The 18228-nt window shown below is 43.3% G+C and overlaps 1 protein-coding gene across 1 annotated transcript; it reads right to left on the bottom strand.

The window, feature by feature from the left end:
- Positions 1-1449: 1449 nt before the first annotated feature.
- Positions 1450-17648, bottom strand: NRN1 (neuritin 1). Its single transcript, XM_015810856.1, has 3 exons — positions 17562-17648; positions 12288-12432; positions 1450-1707 (listed from the first exon to the last, which is right to left on the bottom strand). Exons 1-3 carry the CDS (start codon positions 17614-17616, stop codon positions 1476-1478), a joined length of 432 nt encoding a protein of 143 aa, XP_015666342.1. The 5' UTR covers positions 17617-17648; the 3' UTR covers positions 1450-1475.
- Positions 17649-18228: the final 580 nt, after the last annotated feature.

The following is an 18228-nucleotide window of genomic DNA, read 5'->3' as shown; positions in this document are numbered from 1 at the left end:
TTTATACCTTTTTTTCTATACTTTGTAGCAAATCTTTTATGTTATTATTTTTTTGCTGCATTGCCTTTATAATAAACTTTCTTAAATTACATTTGTTTTTTTTTCTTTTCTTTTAAAATCAAGGTTCTTTTAACATACCCCTCCCACAGAACCTTTAGGTCGTGTGTTCGCTTGTTATTGTGTTTGTAACGTTAACATACACCTTTCTTTCCCCCCTTTTTTTCCCCCCCTCCCCTGTGATCTGTTGGATAGCCAATAATGGTGAAACACCTATAAAAGAAGAGGGACAACTCTTAAAAAAAGAGAAGAGAAATTCAACGGGGGGGAAAAAAAAGGCAGTGAAGACTTGAAGGATGCTTTGACGGTTCAAGCTCAGCCTTCCGCGATACTTAGCAGCACTCCACGGGGCGCTTCTTTGAGCTAAAACCGCATTTTGGTTGGTTTTGTTTTTTTCCACTTCTTTTTTCGCTCCCTTTTTTCCGCCCCCTTCTTCCTTCTTCCTCCCTCCTCCGCCACCCATCGAGGAAGGGAGTTCGTGGTTCTCTGAAGTGAAATGATGGTGGAGGGGAATATCGAAAACAAATCAGTAAGACGACAAAGAGTTTCCGAGGCGAGACGATCAAACGTCGGTGAGTTCATCCCCTTAAGAAAGCCGCTCAACCCACGTGCTCCGGCTCAGGTGGCTCCATTTCCGGTCGCGCTTCCCCCCCTTCCAGCTTCCTCGCTCAATTCAACCTGCCAAAGAGAGGCTTTTACCTTCCCCCGGAGGGGAAGAGCTGAGCTCCCCTTTCGTTGCCGTGAGTAGTGTTATTAGTAGCGTTATTTTATTACTATCGTTACTATTATTATTTTTTTATTATTATTAATATTATTATTACCTATTAACTCTTTATTAGTAATCGGTGGTGGCTGGAAGCCGTTCCTGAGATTCTTGGTGCACCCACGCACTCACGCACCCACCCACACCCACACACGCACACGCACACACGAAAAAGAGGGCTTGAGTTGACCTTGATCTGAAGAGAGGGAACTAAAGCTGAGGTCCGAGTTTGGCTGTTTTGCTTGCTCACCGTTGGGGACCATTTGGCAAATCATCTGAACGCAAAAAAGAAATGAGAGAGAGAGAGAGAGAGAGAGAGAAAGAAAGAGAAAGAGAGAAAGCGAGCGAGCAGAGACCAAGTTGGTCGTAATGGCTTCCGTTTCTCTCTCTTTTCCCCCCCAGTCCTTCCCCAAGATGGATGTTAGGGTCACCAGCATCACGGAGACTTCACAATGGCGTTTCCCCCTGCCCCATTATTTTGGAGGAGGGGAAGCTCCCCCCTCCGCCCCAAGCCAAGTGGCAGAGACGTTTCCTCTTGTAAATCCACTTCTTGGAGAAAGAGAGAAACGGTGGCGGAGGGAAGGGTGGTGGGCTGAAGGAAGTGGGGGGAGATTCTGTGTCGTGTGGACCGCGTGCTGTTGACGTGAAGGGCCTTCTACATGGAGATGCAAGTCGCCAGCGCAGCGGAAAGAGCCACCAACAGCACCGGGGAGGCAGAGGCTAGGAGGGACGAGGCTGCTCGGTTGGTTTTGCCGCAGAGGACAAATAGGTTGCCTTCGTAGTCGAGCTTTTTGGATTTCTCTTTCAGTTTTTCCCAGACGTCTGTCAGCCCTTCCTGACAATCCGTGAGGGCTGTGAGGGTGCAGGAGTGGAAGTCATCCCAGTATCTGAACAAGGAGGAAAAGACACAAGAGAAGTGTTGGTGGGAAATACTGACAAACTCCCCCCCCCTTCATCCCTTTACAATCAGTGGTGGGATTGAGTCAGTTTGCACCAGTTAGGCAGAACTAGCAGCTAATTTTTTGTTGCCGAGGCCCAGAATGGATTTCCACACAGAGAACCGGTTGTTCACATATTTGAATCCCACCACTGCTTACAATAAATGAATTCAGTCAGAAATGTACACTTTTGTGCATTGCCTAATAGGCAGCAGCCCACCATGTAAGTAAATGCTGATAGTTTGGGGTAGGGGGGTGCAGATGAGGGAAGAAACCCAGGTTCAATTCCACCCTCAGCTACTAGAAGCTCATTGGGTGCCTTTTTGGCCAGTCAACCTTGCTCAACCTCTCCTAAGTCACAAGGCTGTTCTCTGAAAAAATCCATGGAGAGACTGACTACCCCTTGCCTGGAGACACCACCAGTAGAAAAAGGAATCTTTGCCCTGCAGGAAGGGACAAACTAGAGAGGGCAGGACCAATGTGCCTCTTTGATTTTCTCACCCTCAATATAATGTCCATTCGCCACTCCCACTCCAGAAGTTAGGCAATGCTCCAAACCAGTGTTTCTCAGCCTTGACAACCCCAAGATATGGTGGACTTCAATTCCCAGAATTCCCTAGCTGGCATTGCTGGGAGTTGAAACCTTGCTGAGAGTTGAAGTCCATACATCTTGGAGTTGCTAAGGCTGAAAAATTCTGTTCTTGATGGAGGATTCATCTCAGTGTTTTCTTGAAATTTTGCCAGCATTGGATCTTGCTCTGTTTCCTAACCTGGACCCTCAAGGACTATAGGATGATATCTCTCGTCATCCCTGTCCATCAACCACGCTCCTTGGGGAGGGTGAAGAATGATACATCTGCAGGGCACCAGCTTGGTCCATGGTGTAATTATTCAATATGGGGGATAGGACATCAAATAATTGTTTATAAAAATCACAGGTTGCAAAGATATGTGTTTTTTTAAAACCAATTTTCCCTACACTGGCATACATGAAGAATATCCCTTCTGAGATGTCTGCTAGGGGTGCATCTATGCATAATTGAAGAACATAATCTTTCTTACATCAGACAAATTATAGGCCAGTCTAAGTAAGACTAAAATTGATGAGTAGTTTGTTTATATGGCATTTCTTCTAGTTGCTCAAGGGACGAACATAGTGGTAGTCTCTCCTTTGATTTTTCAGAGAACAGCCTTGTGACTTAGGAGAGGTTGAGTAAGGTGGACTGGCCAAAAAGGCACCCAATGAGCTTCTAGTAGCTGAGGGTGGAATTGAACCTGGATTTCTTCCCTCATCTGCACCCCTATCCCAAACCATCAGCATTTACTTAAATGGTTGGCAGCCCTATTAGAAATGCACAAAAGTGTATATTGCTGACTGAATTCATTTATTGTACTAAACCATGGTTTGTTATAACCATAGTTTTTTTTAATAAACTATAATACTTGAGTTCATCAAAGCTGTGCTAAGATACAAGATACGTGAACCCAGACCCTGTGTCAAGCAATGGATCACCTATTCCTGTAAATTCTACTCTGTAGTCACATATAACCTATTTATTTAATACATGAAAGTGACTAGATTAGCTCACCGCACTGTGCCAAAAACAAACCATGTTATGGCTTAACACACTAGATAAACCCAGTCCGATTCCGATGGATGTGGACTGGATATGATGAGTGCGATATGGTAATTTGGTGGGAATCCTAGAACATCTAGGGAAAGGCTACCCTACATGTCAACAGCTTTTTTTTTTTCAAAAATTTCTAACTTTCTAGTTCAGATCAAGAGTCAGGTAGCTGCTACCACTCCATTTCCAGACAGATCCTTTTATGTGGATTCAGTAAATATATTGGCTTAAAACAGGGGTGGGCAACCTTGGCTCTTTTATGACTCGTGGACTTCAACTCCCAGAATTCCTGAGCCAGCATGGCTCAGCTTGGAAACCTCTCCCTTTCCCCTCAGCATGGCTGGCTCAGGAATTCTGGGAGTTGAAGTCCACGAGTCATAAAAGAGCCAAGGTTGCCTACCCCTGGCTTAGAAAATGATGTTCTGGTATAAGGCATTGCTGTATGGTTTTGTAGGAAGCCATGGGGATGCCTTGGAGGAACCATCCTGAAACTGCTAAAGCAACAAGTGAAGAGGTCCCGTTAGCCATCTTGCCTCTTTTGACCTTCCCCTGGAGGCAATGTATGACTTCATCCCAGGATGCCAGGCTGTGATTGCACACAGTGATAGAAAATAACTTGGCACATGGCCCAACCTGTTTCCCTCCCCCACTGCTAAATTAAAACAAAACTGGAAGTGCTTAGAAATGTGCAGCTTATGTTGTAATAATGTTTTCCCCCTGAACAGTGATGAAAACTGTGAGTGGAGTGGGGAAGAGTTGTGATAACTCAGCTTTAAGAGAAATGCACTCTGCGTGCATTCAAATACACCTTTTATTTAATGTCTTTTATACACTCTGAATTAATGGAACTAGTGACAGGGACCCTTATGAACCTGACACAAAGGATGTCTCAATTGTACCTCAAGTGCCAGGTAATGGTTAGAGTGCTTGAAAACTGCAGAGATCAGGTTCAAACCCACACTTAAACATTAAAGCCGTTTCCTTATTATAGACACTATATTTCATATTAAATTGCTTCAAAATGTTTTATCTGATCAGTTTCCCACCTGTATCTATGTGGACAGGGATCAGTCTGTTGGGCAAACTAGAAAAATTATGCCTACTGATTAAACTCTACTTAAGAAAATCATGGGAAAATGTAGGAAACATCTAACTTTTCTTAAAGGAAAGAGGGTAAATATTTGAAGATATAATTTTTTTTTTACTGCTCTACAGATTTTGATGCTATTACTTGCTCCTGAGAACAGGTGCTTAGAGTTGAACTCTGGCTCAAAAATTTAATTAGCTTTTCACATATTTTAGATTTTCTTGCAGGAGTGTCCAATCTTGGCAACTTTTAAGATTTGTGGACTTCAGCTGGCTGGGGAATTCTGGGGGTTGAAGTTCACAAATCTTAAAAAGTTGCCAAGGTTGGATGCCCCTGCTTGGATGGCTCAATTTATCATCTGACATGCCTACATAGGATCATGACTTTCATATATTTATTTTCCTAATGTAGTTGTGTTGCCGCTTTCTATTGGTTTAAACTTTATTGATTTAGGTTTTTTTAATCTGTGCAGAAAATTACATTATCAATTAGATTAGAAATATAATAAAATTATAAATAAAGGCTGCCAGTTCCAAGGAGAATCTGTGAACTTTAAAGTACATTTTTAAAGAGGAAAGGTATTTAAATGGACTTTGGAATATACAGGTCATTCTCAACTCACCACCACAATTGAATTGAACCCAAAATTTCCATTGCCAAGGAAGACAGTTGTTAAGTGAGCTTTACCCCATTTTATGACCTTTCTTGCCTCAGTTGTTCAGTTAGTATCACAGTTGTTAAGTAAATCTGCCTATCCCATTGACTTTGCTTGTCAGAAAGTCGCAAAAGGTGATCATATGATCATGGGACACAGCAACAGTCATTAATATGAACCAGTTGACAAACATCTTAATTTTGATCACATGACCATGGGGGGTGGTGCCGCAATGGTAATTAAGTGTGACAAAAGATCATAAGTCATTTTTTTCACTGCTGTTGTAACTTCAAACAGTCACTATCACTAAGTGGATGGTTGTAAGTCAAGGACTGCCTGTAATTAAAGCTTGAAAGTAGAAATTTGCTTAATTAAAAGTTAGCATCTTAAAAAAGAAAAAATCTGTACGTTGATGCAAATTGCACCAAATGCACCAGATTCCTCAAACAATTCCTTGTAGAAAAAAGCCTGGGAAAAATGAAAGGAGTGCAGCAGATGGGGGGGGGGAGTATACAGATTAAAAAAGGTCACAAAAATAGGTTTCCTCCCCCACCTCAAATGAACAGTTCTCTCAAACACTTTCAGGGGAAAAGTGATACAAATATATGCAATCCTTTCAAACGTGCATAGGAATAAATAACAAGGGGCCTTCTTCTAAAGTGAAAAACAGTGCCATCCTAAAGTAGTTCATACAACAAAATTGTAAGGGCATATTAAAACAAAATTAGGTGAGGTGAAATGACACTAAATCAGGTAAAGCCATTCAGGTGGCACTTCCACAATAAGACACAACCCTGTTAAAAGTAATGATGGCGAACCTTTTAGAGACCAAGTGCCAAAACTGCAACCCACTGGGTGGATGTGGCTATAGTGGTCATGGCAGACTGGGTGGCTGTGGCCAAGGTGGGGGTGGTCCCCTCGATGTTGCTCGTGGGGAGGGACGCTTGTGGGGGCCGGCAACCTTGGGGAAGATCCAGGGGATCTCTGGCGGGTGGGGTGATGGGCAGGAGGCTCCTCCTGTGGGGTGAGGCAAGGCAGGGCGGGGTGCCATTGTCGAAGGGCAAGACGAGACAGGGGCCGGGGCGGCTGCTGACTGACACCATCGGCCCCTGCACACAAAAGCCAGCAAGTGCATGGGGGCCAACAGTGTCCGTCAGCAGCCACAGCCTGCCGGCCCCTTGACCGGTACACTCTGGGACTCCACAGCCCACCGCCAGCAGTTCAGAGAAGCTGCCTCTGAGCTGGATGGCCGGCCGACAGCTGAGGAGGCAATGCAGTGGGTCGTGCCCAGGAAAAGGAGAGCAAGTGAGGCCAGGAGGGACAGGATGGGGGGAAGGGAAACCAACCGTGCTGGGATGCATCCGGCCACGTGGGACCTCGGCGAGTTAGCGGACGGCTGGTTGAAGAGGGACGGTTGCTATCTCTGGGGCATGGCGCATGTGCCCACAGAGAGGGCTCCGAGTGCCACTTCTGGCACGTGTGCCATTGGTTCGCCACCACTGTTATAGACTGTCCTAAACTTTCAGTTCAGTTGTCTAGCCAGTACTGGTTGCACAGCATACATGGAAAATGGAGGTCAATTTTTTGAAAACAATCAGGAGTAAAGGCAGTATTTGGAAACATTCTGCTATTTAATATATAATAACATTATATATCTTCTGGTGAGAAATATATTATAAGGCTCACTTAGACATATTTATAAGAATCTAAGCAAGGCTAGACAAATTCGTGTACCTTGGTCACCAAAGGCCATTAAAAGAAATGATTGGCATTATTATCTAGTTGTTCACTGCAGCTGTTTTTTTTAATAGTAATTTTTACTAAGACTTGCAATTAAAGAAATAAAAACCAATACAAACTTTAAAAAGAATAAAAAGAAAAATAGAAAGTCCAGAAGAGGAAAAAAATAGAAAAGGAAAAAATAAGACTATAGAAAAGAAAAGAAATATATAAAGAAATGACTTCTCTCTTCATCACAAGTATAACCAATTTTATCACCTTCTCATAAAATACAAGAAATGATCTCAAGAAGATATCCCATTGCTTATCTGTAAACAAATTCTTACAGCTCAGTCCTGATCAGCAAAATCCATTAAGAATTAAGATATAACATACCTATTTTAACCTTGATCAAATAAACCAATTGCTTATTCCTTTTTACCTTTAACCTTTAGTTATTTCAACTAATGTCCTAGAACTTGATTTCTTTGTTCCTTCTCACAAAATTCTTCAAAGCTTTAACAAGCTTCTTTTGTAAATCCAATATAGGAAAGTTTTCCAGGTCAGTCTTTTGGTTTGTTATTTGTATAACCCTTTTAATTATTAAGACATCCAGTTTCATTTGTATGTCCAGTGTGGCATCTTTTCATTCTTGTAGTGTCTCATTTTTAAATCCACTTTCAGATCAGTCTTATTCAGTATAACTTGATTCTCTTCCATAACATATTTTAAACACAGTCTTTCTATAGAAGCAAATCATTTTAAAAATAATTTCTGGGTCCATTGTTCACAAATGTCCTTTGATATGTCCAATGTTAAAATATTTTGCTCCATTATATATTTGTAAGTCAAATTTAATTGTTCTTCTAAAAATTGTAATTTTTAGTTCCTTCTGGTTTAGTTCCTTCTAGTGTCCAACCTTCCAAGTCTCATTCTATCATTTTTTTTAAAAAGAGAATTCAAAACAAAAGCATTTTCCCATGTTAATTCCAAAATCGTATTTAAAATCCATCTGGAACCTTAGTCCATTTGTAACTTTCCAAAATCAAAGATCTAATCTCTGTTTTGTTTATTCCAAGAAAAAAAAATGTTTAACACCTCTACACTTCTATTTCAAACTTCTTTGGTTAAAAATTGAAAAAAGTCACCCGATGCTGTAAAACATATCGCTCCAAAGGTTCCTAAAAGCTGAAAGGTAGTTAACAAGCAATTTCTGAAAATGATTAGAAAAGTAGTGAACCCAGTGTCCTTTTGACTGAGCTGACCATGGTTCAAGCAAAAAAAAAAAAAGTTGTTCCCTCATTACCCAGAGCTTTAAACTTGCTAGAGATCTCATGAGAAATAACTGTACGGAGCACTTGTGGGCAATCTGAAGTTCTCTCCTTGTTCAGAGAGGAATTACAAAGAGCCAGTTTAATTGCTGGTTCTTCATTTCACTATAGTTCTTGGCTTCACTTTTAGCAGAGCCATCTTCAGTTCATCATTTCTTCCCCAGCTGTTTGGAGGCATGTACATGGTGCTATCTATCCTGCCTTTCTTGGTTATTTCTTCACTCAGCTGCACTATGGTGGTTTCTTCCATTTTAATGGAACATGCCATTTGAATAGTGAGCCTAAGTACACTTAGTTGGAAGCCAGTGTTAAGCCAGAGAGATTTACTTCCAAGTGTGGGTCTTTCGGATCAAGAAGCTGCCAAATGAAACAGCTGCAGGGACTGGAAGCTCTACTCTTCTGCCTGTAATTTGGTGTGGAATATCTTTGGCTGCTTATAAGTTGGCCTGCTAATGCAGAAAACTATCATTTTAGGGCCTTCATTTTTAGTTCCCTTGATGATGCATGGTTATGAGAATTTAACCAGGCTGTCACATTTCTTTTAGGACTATTAGATTTTATGTCTCACTGAATGTTGTTGTGAAAGATGTCATCTGTTTTAACTGATGAATGTCTCTTGTGTACAAAAGCAAAATGTAGACTTTGCAAGGCATGTGAATGGCAGAGCATCTTATATGCAAATCAGTTCATGAGTCTGAGTTTGAGATCACCACGAATGAGTCCTGAAAATATGCTTTCAGTTCTAAAAGTGGTATCGGGGGAAGCTAGATGTGACCTTCAATTATTTGGGTGTCTGAACCTGTACCTATTCTGCAAAGACAATCCAAATGAATTGGCAAACTAAAACCTTAATGCTGGAAAAAGCTGGTGGCTCTCACTATTTTTGCCTTTTATGACTTTCCCTCCCCTCATTTCCCATACCCACTGCCTAAAGTGAACCCTTCGCCTAATGAAAGAACCAGCATTATGTTAACAATATTGCAATTGTGTCCTTGAGCACATGCAGAATGGTCTCCTGATCTTTAAACATATGAGGTGGTCTGAGGTCTTCAAAGCTCATTGGTGCATCTCTGTGGATAAGGGAAGCTCTTTCCACCGACTGCTATTCAATTTCGCAACTCCCAGGCTAACTATGAATCAGTTCCAGACTTCCAAGCCATTCCAAGAACTCAGTAATAACACTGACAGCAACACAATATTCATACTAAAGCATGCACACTGCCCAGTATGCACTTGGATCCGTTAACAGCCCTTTTGTTCTCTTCCCCTCTTCCAAATAAGAACGAAACCACAGAAATGCATTATGTTCATAACAGGAATAAAGTACACCCGCCCAAATGTTAACTCGCCCCTTGGTCACGAGAGACCCGTGGACTCGATTGCTCAGGACTTCTGGTGGCTTGCAATAGACTCGTGGCGGGGGGCTTGCAACACCTCGTAATTTACGAGCCCTCGGAACTGTTGGTGGAGTGTCCGGCGCCGGTTGCCGTTTGTAATAAATAACGAGGCCCGCGGACGGCGAGAAGGCTGAAAGGGCGTCGCTCCTGGTGTATTTTCCGCCGTAATTGCGTCTCCCGAAGGCAAACTAAATCTTCCTTGAGCGCGCGCGCGCGAGAGAAAGAAAGATCAGAAGAAGGGAACCGGGGGGGGGGAGGGGAAGAGGGAGGGGCGGCCTGGCGGAATGCGCCTGGTTCTAATTGCGGAATGTAGGGCAAGGCTTTCCGTTCCGCCCCCGCCTCCTCCGCCCCGCCCCCGAGCCTGAGCCCTGCCTGGCGTCGCTTGTGGCTTCTCCCGCGGTTCTTTCAGCAGAATCCCAAGCGGGCGTTTCTCCTCTAGGGAAGGAAGGCGGCGGAGTTTTCCAATCTCGCGGGGGGGGGGGGGAGAGGGGTAAATCGGGCCTCTGTTGACGCAGGGCCTGCTTTGTGTGTTACGGTTGCGGCAGCAGGGGGTGGTTGCTGGCCCTCTAGTGAGGCTTTCGCGAGTCTTCCTCCCTCACGCTTTCCTTCCTTTCCTCCTTTCTCAACCGCCAGGCCGTGTTGCTCGCTGCCCAGAGCGTTGCGTCTCTTTCACAAGCCAGGAAAACGGAAGGAGATGCATTTCCGAGCTTTTTTTTTTTTTTTTTTTGCTTTTTTTCCCCCTCAGGGGTTGGGAAAGGAGAATGTCAACCATTTCGATTTAGCCTTTCAATGCCGCTGAACGCACCCCTTCCGCAGCAAGATACTGCCGTTTAAATGTAACTCGCTTCTAAATACCGAGATCGAAATAGGTTTGGCTTCCGTGAAAATGGATGACACGTGGAAGCGTGGGGAAGATTTTCGGCAGCCGATTCCACAGCAAAGCTTGATTCGAGCTAAACGGTTCTTTCGCCCTTCAGATACAACTCACTAAAAGCGGGATGCAATTTGGTCAACGCGCCATTTTCCCAATCTCTTTGCCTAGAAAATTGCTCCAGTGCACCCGACATAATTTATTTCCAAGCAAGTCGGTGTTCATTACTGATGTGAAGCTCACAAACCAAAGAGACTTGAGCAACTGTCTTAAAAAAACAACAACAACCCACATACACGTAGGCTAATATGCTCAGAGGTAGGACTCAATGAATCCAATCAGTTGCATTTAATTCCCATTAAATCTCTTTTAAGATGGAAGTCTTAGTGCTGGAAGTAAATTATTTGCAGTATGCTCCAAGGTCAGTACCAGGATGTGTCGGAAATAAGTCCAGCTGAAATTGGATGGAATGACTTCCAAAAACACATGAAGATCTGGCAGCATACCGAGTTTCCATTTAAATATTGGATTGAGTTAATGTATTTATACAGGATTGAATCGGATTATTTCAAGCTAGCCTGTTTCCAGATTTAGAACTGCAACCTTCGAAATCTGCAAAGCACAGTTCTGCTCATTACCCCATGAGTCAGTTTCTGAGTTTAGATGGGACACAAAAGGTGGCTTCTCCCATTTCCTTAGGGAAACTGACCATCTTAGCAGCTTCACCAGAGATAAAAGAGCTTGAAAGTGGCTTGTTATTTTCAGAATTGCATCATAACGCACCACTGTAAGACAAAATAATTTATGGCTGCATTTTTAAATAGCCATTATGATGTCTTGAAAGAAGTGTGGGAGGAAGGAAAAACCTGCATTGGAATCCACATTCTGTGTTATAGTAACTCTTTAATATGGGAGGAAAACATCAGCATAACTACTTTGGTTAATATTATATGTCAAATTAGAATACACTGCCCAGAAAAAAACATCTAGAAATAGAATAAAACATGTTACTATTATATTGCCATGTTGCTTAACAAAAAAATGGTTGGTATTTAAGAAGCATTCTTTCACTAATTCTGGGTAAATATTCTTTCCTACTCCATTCCAAAAATTATTTAGAAAGAGGTTAACTTATATAGCATTAACGTATGGGCAAAGTAGGCAGAAAACCTATCGAGAAAATAGAGTCAGCGAATCCAGGGGCTGTTAAGTGCTTTGTCTCAAGCATGCATGTTTTGGTGGAAGTAAGCACCTGGTCATCAATAGTATACAGCTGGCTATGGTTTTTTTTAAATGTTGAGAAAAAATGAAATGGAGAAAAGAAGAAAAGAATTACTGCAGCAGAAATAGCTGATAATTTGGGGCCCAGTTAATTGTAATTAAATCTGTTAAAATATCTTTAATTTTATTGTCTTTAACAGGAAGTGAACTGCCCAGAAAATAATGTGTATTTGAAAATAAATTCCCCTGAAATCTGGCAGATTTTATTTCCATTAATCTGTGCTTAGCTGGGGTGGGTGGCTGGGTAGTTTCAAACAATGGCAAGATTACATCAAACAGATTTGTCTGCTTATTATGGTTATTCTTGATGGGCAAGAATGGGCAAGAAACCCTGTCTCCTGACGATTAAGTGTATAAACCTATACGAAACAACTGTTTTAGCAAGCTAATTACCTTCCTTTTGTTTATACCTAACTACAACAGCAAATGACTTACAAAGAAAAATATGGATAATTATATAAGTATAAATTTTTTTACAATAATCATTGTAGAGCAATCATATTATAGATAAACACACATACACAAACCAGAAACAACTGTAAGAACATAATGGAACCTACCGGCAGATTGTTTCGAGATTTTTCTTGTCATCCAGGTCTTGCGGATAGTTGGCAATGTTTTGGCCCATCTTGACCACACAATCCGAGAAGCCCTTAAAGACTGCATCACACTTGCTTGCTTCTTTGACTGCCTGCACCAGGTATGCTGGAGAACAGATCAGCACCATATCAGCTGGACAGCTCCCAACAAGATAGCAGCATGCTATACCCACCCCTAGTTTGATTCCAGAAAACCCCGCCATTAAGTGCACCTTCCTTTCACCTTCACACAGCTGCCCCAAAGCTACAATAGGAGCAAGATCTGCTCTTCTAGCAACTCTCTTCATCTAAAACCACCACCACCCTTTTACATGAAATTGGATAAGCTGCATTTGAAATGAAGCACAATAGATCTGAAGCACAGCTAGATCAAACTCTGTATTTAGCTCTTCCTTAAGGTGACCCACAAAAAGCTTAATACATAAATTTATCATTGCAACAGCAGCAGCAACAATTCTTTTGGGTTATCTGACCGTTATTTATCTTAGAATCCATTTTGAATTATTTTGAAAAGGTGTTCCTAGAACTTTTTTTAATTTTATTTTCTGAATAATATTACATTAACATTAGCAAAGAGCTGTATTGATTCCTGAACAGAGACAAATGGCTGGAATGAACTTTAAAGCCAGCCACATTGTTGAGATTGCTAAAACTGTCTCTTCAGTAGGTTTCAGTAATCTACAGAGCAGAGGGAACATTACTAAGATAATTTCAAAACCAGGAAGTGTATATACATTTGTCTATAGAGGATGATGAACGTATCATGGAAGTCATCAAATGTAGACAGATGTTGAAGTATTATCTTTTATCATTTCTTTCTGCAATCAAATCTCCTGCCTACCTTCTCTGCTCCCTCCATGTTGCTCCATGAGTAGTTTGGTAGTTGGAAATGGGGAGGGGGGATGTACATGTTTCTATCTGTTTACAAAAGTGAGGTAGCACATGTAATACAAAGTGCTCTTATGCAAATGATACTTCTAAGTGGATTGTAAATATAAAGGAATATAAACAGTGGCTGACATATTGGATGCATGCTCAGTCCTTGTTTTCTGGTCACTCCTCCAGCGCTTTCCTGATTCTCTCATTCAGGTAGAGACAAAAATATCTTTTGGGGTCTCCCTCTCATTTACTCTCTACACCATTTGCCTTTGTTGAGTTTCTCTACCAATCCAACCTTGTCTCTTCTGCTGTCCCTACCCACCACACACATCATTGGTGCTAATTCCCCGCTATTCATCTTCTGCCTCTCACAAGGAGCCTTTCAGTCTCATTGCAAGATCTTCAGGGAAGCTGAAACAAGGGCACCCTTTTCTGAGAAGGTGATAATGTGACGTCCTTTCTCGGGTGCAGCCCATATCAAAGTCAAGCTCTTGTTCACCGGCATGATTTTGTTAGCATGTAAGATCCCTCCCCCAAAGATTAGGGTAGTCCTTCCCACCTGGTATTCTTCAGATCTGTTTGACTACACCACTCGCTTGCTCAGCCAGAATGGTAGGAGTCCTGTGTATCTGAAGAGCACCAGATTGGAAACAGTGTATTATCTTCAACCCTTGGAACTTGATTGCAAAATCAGATTTGATCACAATGGATCTGAAATGCACCGGTGGTTAAAAAAAAAAAAAGTCTCTCCCGGTGGGATGTGCATGTGTGAATGAGAGATAGTTTTGGTCTCATTGTTGCTCTATGTTGGTAACTTGATTACATTGCACAAACATCAATCCAGCCCAATTTCTCTGCTTTTGTGAGAGCAGGTGAATGGCTACAGAGCAACATACGGGCAATTTATCCCTATCAACCCTGCAGCAAATGAAAAGGAATTAGTGACTTCTTGGTTTAAGAGTGATCGCTGGCTTGATCCTGAGCAAACTATTAGCTATTCACGTCCATATGCTTCAGCCTTCTGCAGCAATCTGAAAGCCCCTTCCAGCCCTGGGAAGGCAGGCAGGCAGGCAGGCAGGCAGGCGAAGGGTGGGAATTTGCAATCGGGAGAAGGGATTTTTTTTTCCACCCTAGAGATTTTCGTACTAATCCTTTGGGAATGCGGTGTGTGCTTGTGTGCGCGCGTGTATTTAAAGTGGATAAGTAAAATGTAGCCTCGTTATTACCAAAGCTCAGCACTGCTAGAACTTGTCTCATCCCCAACGGATTATATCGTTAACCCAATTTAGTAACCACCTCCCTCTTTTTTTGAACTCACTCCCCCGCATCTCAAAACACTGCTAGACTGCAGACGTTGGCTGCCGCACCGAACCTACAACCAGTAACGTTCACAAGAGACCAGTCCAAGAATAAACCCAGACTTCCTTCCTTCCTTCCTTCCTTCCTTCCTTCCTTCCTTCCTTCCTTCCTTCCTTCCTTCCTTCCTTCCTTCCTTCCTTCCTTCCTTCCATCCTTCCTTCCTTCCTTCCTTCCTTCCTTGAGGCCTGGGCAAAGCGCTCCTTCTGGATTGTGTCTTCTCCCCAGCTTCCCACTTACAGACGGGTACAAAGGGCAGCGCTGGGTACCTGGGGGGGGGGGAGGGAAGGGCTAGGGACCTGAATCTCTCTATTCCCACCTGTTCAGCTGGCTGGCTTGAGGTTGCCGTCGCCTGGACAGAAAGGGGCTACATCCCTGGAGGTTCCAAATTCAGTCGTGCCTGAAACGGACACATATATTTTTTTTTGGGGGGGGGGGAGAATCTCACCAGGGATTTCAGTAACAGCTGCCAGAAAGGTTTTTTTTTTTGTTTTTTGTTTTTGCTTTTTTGATAAAACACGCGGCCCACTTGCACGGTGAAAGACGAAACCAACAAAGCCTCGGTCACAACTGCAAGCACGCGTATGCCCCAATGCGGGATTCGAGTCTCCTCTTCTTTTTTTTTTTATGGAGGTGTTTAAACCCTGGTAACTGGGGAGAGCGAGGTGGATGGGTGTGTATAGGTATCTAGCCTTCGCCGCGTGTTTTCACATCCGCAGTCCCTCTTCTCCTCTCTCTCTCCTACCTTTGCTTTTAACAACCTTGTTTTCTCGGAAAGGTCAACCGTTTCGGGATTCGTTCCAGACATCCTGGTGCAAGGGAGCCCAGGCCAAAAAAAAACCCAAAACCCCTCTCTTTCGTTTTTGTTTTTTCCCAAAGCAACTCTCCCGGACCCGCAATTCTGCCACGAGGCTAGAATCAACCGCATCCAGGTGGGTAAAAAAAAAAAAAAATAAATGCGCAGCGGGGGAAAGTTTATTATTCAACACTTCCATAAAGGCTGGAAGTACAACACAACCCAAATGAAAAGAGAGTAAGGCGCCGTAGCGCACGCGCATTGCACAAACCAAGTCGCCCCTCCGCTGCCTGTTTTCCTTACATTTTGTGCGCCTCCAGTTCGAGCCTTTCCCAAAACCTTCACGCGGGGAGGGTACTTGCAGGCAAATGATAAAAAAAGAACAAACGAGCCCCTTCCTTTCGAGGCTGGCTCCTGACACTACCGCATCTTTCTTTCCCAGCCCAGAGGTAGGAAAGGGAGGACAGCAACGCCTATTTTCTCGGGATAGAAACGGGCCAATTTCTTCTACAGAAACGGAATTCCAACAGTTAAAACACCGCCGGGCGAAGCTGCGGAAAGAGGACAAGAAGGGGGGGGGGGATCCTAAAGCCTTCACAATAAAAACACCCAACAAGATTTGGGGCGGAATTGCAAAACGCCTCCCGTTCTTTGCCCGGTTCCCCTTTTATTATTTCCACCAGAAAAGTCAACCCGTTTCCCGGCCCATTGTTTTATTATTCTTTTCGGAAAGCACGAAATGTCTACATCCAAGAAAGGTCTCGCCTCTCTCTCTCTCTCTTCTCCCCCACGCTTCTGTTCCCAAAACGCTGCAGAGATTGTCGGCACAGAGAAAAGCCGCCGAGAGAAATAAACCCGAGACCACCAGATTTGGGACAGGAAAACTCCGGGGAGCAGGTGGGGGGAGCGAGCTATATTCTAAAAGGAGTGCGTGCGGACGTGTTTGTGCTTTGCGGTCCTTTAAATCAAGCACCCTTGACCAAACGTGGAAGGGCATGCTTTTTCTGTGAAGCTGCCAACCGCAGCGGCTTTTTTTTTTTTTTTTTTGCCGATCACCCCCCCCCCCACACACACACACCACACAACGCGCATCTCCTCTAAACAAGCCTCGGTGCAGATGTGAAAGTGGCCCTAACTTCCAAGCGCCTCCAACAACTGCAAAGCTCGCGGCCGAAGCGAGGCTTTCAGGGACGAAATCAGGAATATTTTAAGGCTCTCCTTCACTAATCCAGAGAGAAGCGCGCTCGTTTTAACACACACACACACACACACACACACACACACACACAGAGAGAGAGAGAGAGAGAGAGAGAGAGAGAGAGAGAGAGAGAGGGACCAAAACCTACTCCCTAATAGAATTCCCGCCGAAATGTCTATTTTTGAGCAAGACTTTTCACGACAGCCTCAGTCAAGGAAGATATCTGAAACTCGGGCTGATTCCCTTTCGATTTCTTCCCTTCGATCTTCCCTCCCCTCCACGTTTTTAACACAGCACCAAAAATGCATCTCCAGCATCCTTTGACAGAACACCACACCTGGGACAGGAACTTTGAACTGGCACTATTTGTGCCCCTTTTGTTTGCAAAGCAACATCCGTAATAATTGAGATACATTATTTGCGCCCTCTCTTTCTCATATCTCGGAGGGGAAGAGGTGAGAGAATTTAGCTTCGGACAAATAGGAGGAATGTGTTCTGCCGTGATGCAATCTTACACACACACACACACACACACACACACACGCGGGCACGAGGGGTTCGGGGAGAGCAGCAAGGTAAAACAATCCCGTTAAGAAATGCGTCCGTGTGTGGGGGGGGGGGAGGAAGGGGAGAGATGAGAGAGAACATACACACCTATGATACCTCGAATAAACAGGCAAATATAGATAAAAAGCAGCCAAAAATGCCCTCATCACATTATATCTTATAACTGTATAACAAAAACTCTCACATTATCAGAGCCTTGTTAATGTAGATATTACGGGTTAGTGCGGGGCATTTGTTTGGCACAAGAAGAACAAGAAGAAAAGAAAAGAAGAAAAGAAAAAAGAAAAAGAAAAGGTAGGTAGATAGATAGATAGATAGATAGATAGATAGATAGATAGATAGATAGATAGATAGATAGATAGATAGATAGATAAAAAAAAGAGAGAGAAGGAAGACACTTTAAAAAAAACCCAGCTATGTTCACCATGAATCCACTTACCTAGCTGCACAGCAAGGAACAGAGAAATGTATCTGCCGCTCAACTTAAGTCCCATCCTATATTTAGTACAACCATTTGCGACTGCAGATCGTCTTTCTTTCTTTCTTTCTTTCTTTCTTTCTTTCTTTCTTTCTTTCTTTCTTTCTTTCTTTCTTTCTTTCTTTCTTCTCTTTTCTTAAAGTGGGACTTGGGAAAATACGGGGGGCTTCTGTACGCCAGGCATTGCCAACAAGTTCCCTCAGCAGCCCTGAGACTTTTTTTTGCACACACACCAAACTGGACGGAAGGCTGAAGAAGAAGCAAGAGAGAGAGAGAGAGAGAGAGAGAAAGAGAAAAAGGGGGGCAGAAACAGAAAGAGGGAGAGAGAGAGGGAAGGAAGAGCAGGGAATGGTTCACTCCATTAGGAGGGGGCGGAGGAAGTATAGCCTCACGCCCACAGCCAACCCTGACGTGGGGGATGACACTGAGTGATTTCTTTTTTTTCTTTTTTCTTTTCTTAATGTGCACCTTGGAAGAGAGAAACGCCATTTATAGGCACCGCGAACTGGATTTAGCCTGCTCTTTCTCCTCCACCATTCATCGGGGGGAAAGCCATTCTCCCCGCCCTCTCTCTCTCTCCCCCCCCCGCCTTCCTAGCCGCCAGGGTGAATGGCCTCTCTGAGCGGGC

Source organism: Protobothrops mucrosquamatus, unplaced genomic scaffold (genome assembly GCF_001527695.2).
Source record: "Protobothrops mucrosquamatus isolate PMUCROS unplaced genomic scaffold, P.Mucros_1.0 scaffold23, whole genome shotgun sequence".
NCBI classification, from domain to species: domain Eukaryota; kingdom Metazoa; phylum Chordata; class Lepidosauria; order Squamata; family Viperidae; genus Protobothrops; species Protobothrops mucrosquamatus.
This window is presented reverse-complemented; position numbering and strand designations above follow the sequence as displayed.